We start from the raw sequence: 5465 nt of genomic DNA, 5'->3' as shown, positions 1-5465 counted from the left end.
AAGCATCAACTTGTATGCGGACTAAGAAGAGGACTCATCTAGGCTAGTGTGTTGAGAAGACCGCTTAGGAAAGTCAACCTGCCAAACATATACAAAAAATTTAAAAAAATACAAAAATACAAGCATACTTATTGTTCTTAACTTATATACACTTGTGGGCTTTGTATCTTACCTTCTTTAGCTTGTACGTAGAAGTTCCAACAAACCAAGATATTTTGTTTATATACCCAAAATGATATGGATTAGCAAGTTTACATACATTGCAAGTCATATAAGAAAGAGATAGAAGATATATTACTCCCAAAAAGGGTCCCAGTGCATGTCAACCTTGACATAAAGGGATCAATCTCTACAAAGTTAGCTGGCCAGCCAAAACCTCGTCACCTCTGAGAGAAACGTAAGCACTCGCTACTATAGCCTAATGCATGAGCCTCATATACATACATTAGCCTAAGCATGACGCTAATGCATAAGCCTCATGCATGAGGCTTATGCATTAGCCTCATGCATTAGGCTAATGCATAAGCCTTATGCACACATAAGCCTCATGCATTAGGTTAATGCATGAGGCTAATGCTTGCATAAGCCTCACGCATTAACCTAATGCATGAGGCTAATGCTTGGATAAGCCTCATGCATTAACCTAATACATGAGGCTTATGCAAGCATTAGCCTCATGCATTATGCATAAGCCTCATGTATGCATGAGTCTCATGCTTAATGCATAATGCATAAGCCTAAGCCACATAAGCTTAAAGCATAAGCCTCATGCATTAGGTTAATGCCTCATGTATGCATGAGTCTCATGCCTAATGCATAATGCATAAGCCTAAGCCACGTAAGCTTAAGCCTCAAGTATTAACCTAAGCCACATGCATAAGCCCTAAAACATGAATAAAAGTCTCATGCATACATGAATCTCATGCCTAATGCATAATGCATAAGCCTCATGTTTTAACCTAAGCCACTTGCATAAGCCCTAAAACATATAAAATTTTTAAAAGCAAAAAAAAAACATAAGATAAAAGAGAGATATAAATAGAGAGTATGCAACATTAAGAGGAGAAGTCTCTCTAATAGAAACCCTAATAGTAGATAGCTTTCATGGAGAGATTTTCATGAAAGCTCTCTATTAGAGCTTTCATGCATAGAGCTATTATGCAAAAAGATCTTTATGAATTGAAGCTCTTTGCATGAAAAACATACAAAAATAAAAGGCATACCAAAACCCTAAAAGCATAAGAGAAAGCCATAAGTTCCTACTTTAAGAGGCTTGTGAGTGTTGACTTGAAGATGTAGAAGAAGAGCCTGCAAAAACAAACCAAAATAAATAAAATTAGTAATTAACAGTTTATGTATACCTAAAAAATAAACTTAAAAAGTATACTATGTATTTTATTATATGAGAAAGGAAGAGGAGAAGTGGAAGAGGAGAAGAGAATAAGAGAAAGAGGAGAAGACAAAAGTGAGTCTCCCTAACCCTAATAGAAAGCTTATGGTTTGAGCCATCTCCACCTCTTATCATGACATCTAAGTATTTAAAGACATCCTTATAATATTCACTGTGTAAAGGCATCCTTATCCAGTGTGTCAAGACTTTAGAAGATTGAGCATTAAAACATCTCTAGTTGGTTTAAAAAAGCACTTTGCCTACTTGTTGAAAAATGGCTTATTTTACACGCCAAGTAAATAACAAAGGCCAAGGAAATAACAAAGTCTTACGGTGATATTTACAAAAATGTTCAATGGATTATGGCATGCATATTTCTAAGTGCACTTCACTCTAATTTCTCTTCAAGGGGGAAAAAAACAAAAAATTGAATATTTGGTTGTTTATTTAGAAAGTCACAAACAACTCCAAAGCATTAATGAAAGCATAGGGCTCTTGTATACGTCACGCGTAATGACCATAATTTTATTGTTTTTGATACAATTGAATGGTCATCAATACTGCTTAATAATGTGGGTCAATAAGAAACCCTCTTTTTAGCCTCTAACAATTAAGCAAGGGCAATTGAAAGCTCTAATTAAAGACACCAAGGGCTGCACTGATAAGGTCCATCATTAAGGTCTACAACCCAGGTCAATTAATTATTCACGTAACACTTTGATGATAATTATTCTAAGGTACTACGATAATAATTATTCTAAGGTTACAATTCACCATTACTAGTGGCTGCTGCCGTGGTGGTGGTGGTGGTAGAGTGAGCTTCAATGAAGTCCTTCCACTTTTCACATTTGGCGCTCGTGAGAGGTGAACTAGTGTCCGGGCCATGGTAGAGCTCCCACACCTGATGTTGTAGAAACCTGATGTATTCCAAGGTTTGGCCTAGCATGGACACTGTGTCCAGCCTCTCTCCGTTTGGAACCAAGCTTTGCAACATCCTGATGCGCTCACTGAACTTCTCTCTTCTAGTTCTAGCTGCAATGCTTTGTGGGTCTGTTGCTGTCCCATGCCTCCTCCTCACCTTCTGAACTGACTGTGGTGGCTGCTTAATCACCCCATCATTAACGTAATTGCCATCATACAATGACGGCCTTTGTTGTTGCTGCTGTTGCATTTGATGCTGACTCAATTGATGCTTCATTGCTGCATGTTGTTGCAGCATGGCCTGATGCTGGCCTAACTGAGGCTTAATCAGCCAATTTGTTGCTGGATTACTGCTATTATAGCCAGGCACAAGAGCTGGATAATTAGCCCTGGTTAATAACCCATTTGACTGCAATTCAGCAGCAGAGAATGACCTCTTCTTACCCTGTGCTAAACCGACGCTACCAAGACTAGAAGTCCTTATTAAAGGAGGATTATATTGTTCTCCTTCTTGGCAAATGGGTTGGATATTACTAAGACTGCAGCTTCTCATTAGAGGAGGCCTGCCTGTGTTAATTCCTCGATAATTGAGCTTAGCAACGCTATGATAAGAATCATTAGGAGCTTGAGCGATACTTGGAGGTATATTGTGCATGGCAAATGAAGAAGAAGAACCTAGCAAGTGAGACCCTCTAATGATCATGCTCTCATCTTCATGCGTATTCATATGCTTCCCCTTTGAATACATCAAATATGGGTCTCTCACCACATTATTGAAGTGATGATGTGCTTCTCCTCTAACCTCTTGAGATTTTTCTTCAGGATTTGAACTCTCATCAACTACAGCAGCTAGGAATGTCTCACAGAAATCAATCTCCCCAAGAGATGAAGAAGACCCAAATGTCCCATTATCAGCATTGTGTAAGAAAATATTTGCAGAGCTAGTATTGTGAGATGACCCCATCATACAGTCAAAGTTACTCATAATGGATTCAGGATTCTTAGCATGAGCTGCATTAGTACCCATAGAAGCACTTTTAGAAGCTGAATTAGGGCCATCTGCTGTTGGAATATCAATTAACATAGTATCAATCATCTGGTCATGTTGCAAGCTGGCATCAGAATCACATAATGCTTCATGGTAATGTGCCCAGAACTCCTCTTGCAAACAGTAGGCAAAGCTGTCATCCTCCTCCATACTAATCAACTTTTCCTGGTTAATCAGGGCCTCTTCTTTGCTTACAACATGTGGGTTCGTTGTGTAATTTAAAACATTTTCTCCTTCAGAATGGTTCAAATCCTCTCCTTTGTTAGATTTTTGAGAAAAGAAGACTGATTTTACTGGTGTCTGGCTTGCATGAGATAATCCAGATGTGCTGCTTGCAGTGCTCATTGACTCAGCTGAAGAAATCCGAGTCATATCTGAAGTGCTTGAAGTCACAGCCCCCACAAGGATGTTTGGCTCCTTAATCTCACAACTATGCAGATAATCACTGCCTAATGTTGTATTAGCAAGTGGCTGATCCTCCCATGAGGTAGCATTAATGAGGCATGGTGTAGAAGAAGGTGTGCCTACTTCTGTAGGGTTACTCCAGCACAAATTTACATCATTTTCATCATGATCCACCTCATTTGCAGTAGAATGATGACCTTTAAATTCTGAGGACATTAATGCTTTCCTCATTGGGTGAACATTGAAGCTGCCAGCAGATCTTTGAGGGCTGTCTTTCTCTAGGCTAGGAGACACAAAAGCTGAATTCTTTTGAGAAGGAGAGCAAGAGCCAATTATGTGACGAGATCTTGATGCTGCGGGGATTGGTATGGATCTAGTGACCCGCGAATTCTCAGTTTTCTGCATGTTGTTCTGTGGCTGGATGCCAGTTAGTACCATAGTGCTGAAGTACTTGCTGTATAACAAGATCAACAAGCGAAGCTGATTTAGGAAAAGAAATTCTTCACACAAAAACACAAATATGTAGAAATATTGCAAGAGCAGCCTGCGTTGATGTATGATTTATTTTTTAAAGGTGGTGATTAAGGTTGCAAAGAATGTGGGGAGGGTACTGATGGCTATTGTGGCAAAGAGAGGTAACAAGAGTGAGTGACAGGAGACAAGGTCAACACAATATCATGGAGATGATAATTAAGAAGCTAGCAAAAGAAGTTCATGTGTACATGGCGATGAAGAGAATGTTGCTGCTGTAAGGCAAGAGAATAGGAGAGAGTGACAAGGAGAGAAGTATGAAGATCATGCAGATGAAGCAAAAAGGACATAGAAAATAGTAGCTAGGGCTGACGTGGTAAGCTGAGTAGGGGGGGAAGTACTTAGGGCAGCAACCATCATTGTTGAAGGAGAAGCCTGCTATATTGTGAAGCTGGGAAGAGTGGAGCTGAGTGAAAGAGGTGGTGATGCAATTAGGGCTAGGTGGTGGAGAAGATGATGCAGTTAGGGCTGGCGTGGCAATATGAGGAGTTGTGCTGAAGCAGACGGGGATGGGAGGCTAGAGCAAGAGGAGAAGAGAAGGAACTGATGCAAAGCAATATAGAGGGGATACAGAGGAGGTTAGAGCAAGAAGCTAGTCACAGATAAGCTGGTGAGATATGCAGGAGATAATCAAAACAATACAGAGGAGGCTAGAGCAAGAAGGCTGCACAGGTAAGCTGGTGAGATATGGAGGAGATAAACGGTAGGGGAGGATGCAAGAAGGTACTGATAAGCTGGTGAGGATGCAAGAAGACGAGGGTGTAGCATGTATAGTAGCAATGGTGGAGTGAAGTAGGAGAGGGTGTTGGAGCTCGGATAGCGGGCAAGGGCGGGTTTATATGGGGCGCCGCGCAAAGCCTAGGGCAGGCGTGCAAGGTCGGCGGATCTGATGATCGTGTGCGCGAATGGAGGCGGGGCCTCGCCAGAGGCCACCCTATGAATGGGGCCGTGTGTCTTGTGTCCCCCTTTCATCGTGCAACCAATCGCTTCGATAGCGGAGGATGATCCTCCCCTATCGCCACCTCCGCCTCCGCCTGCCTCCTGCTGCCAATCAAAAAGATTAACAAAAAATCCGGAAAATAATATTACGTTTTTTTTATCATCATCCAGATCTCTGCACTTTTTTTAAAAAATAATAACAATATTTGCCCTAATTTGGAGGGCCGTTAG

General features: G+C 40.9%; 1 protein-coding gene across 1 annotated transcript; it reads right to left on the bottom strand.

Annotated features, from left to right (window-relative positions):
- Positions 1-1992: 1992 nt before the first annotated feature.
- On the bottom strand, positions 1993-4507 carry LOC147603756 (uncharacterized). Its single transcript, XM_086796053.1, has one exon. It carries the CDS (start codon positions 4200-4202, stop codon positions 2154-2156), a length of 2049 nt encoding a protein of 682 aa, XP_086652179.1. The 5' UTR covers positions 4203-4507; the 3' UTR covers positions 1993-2153.
- Between the last annotated feature and the right edge of the window lie 958 nt (positions 4508-5465).

The sequence above is a fragment of the Cibotium barometz genome, chromosome 63 (assembly GCF_041138505.1).
Source record: "Cibotium barometz isolate CiBa-2024 chromosome 63, ASM4113850v1, whole genome shotgun sequence".
Lineage (NCBI taxonomy): Eukaryota > Viridiplantae > Streptophyta > Polypodiopsida > Cyatheales > Cibotiaceae > Cibotium > Cibotium barometz.
The sequence above is the reverse complement of the archived record's forward strand: the minus strand, read 5'-3'. Positions and strand labels throughout refer to the sequence as shown.

Coding starts and splice junctions, on each gene's coding strand:
- LOC147603756 (XM_086796053.1), bottom strand. CDS start 4,202: ATGGTACTAACTGGCATCCAGCCACAGAACAACATGCAGAAAACTGAG.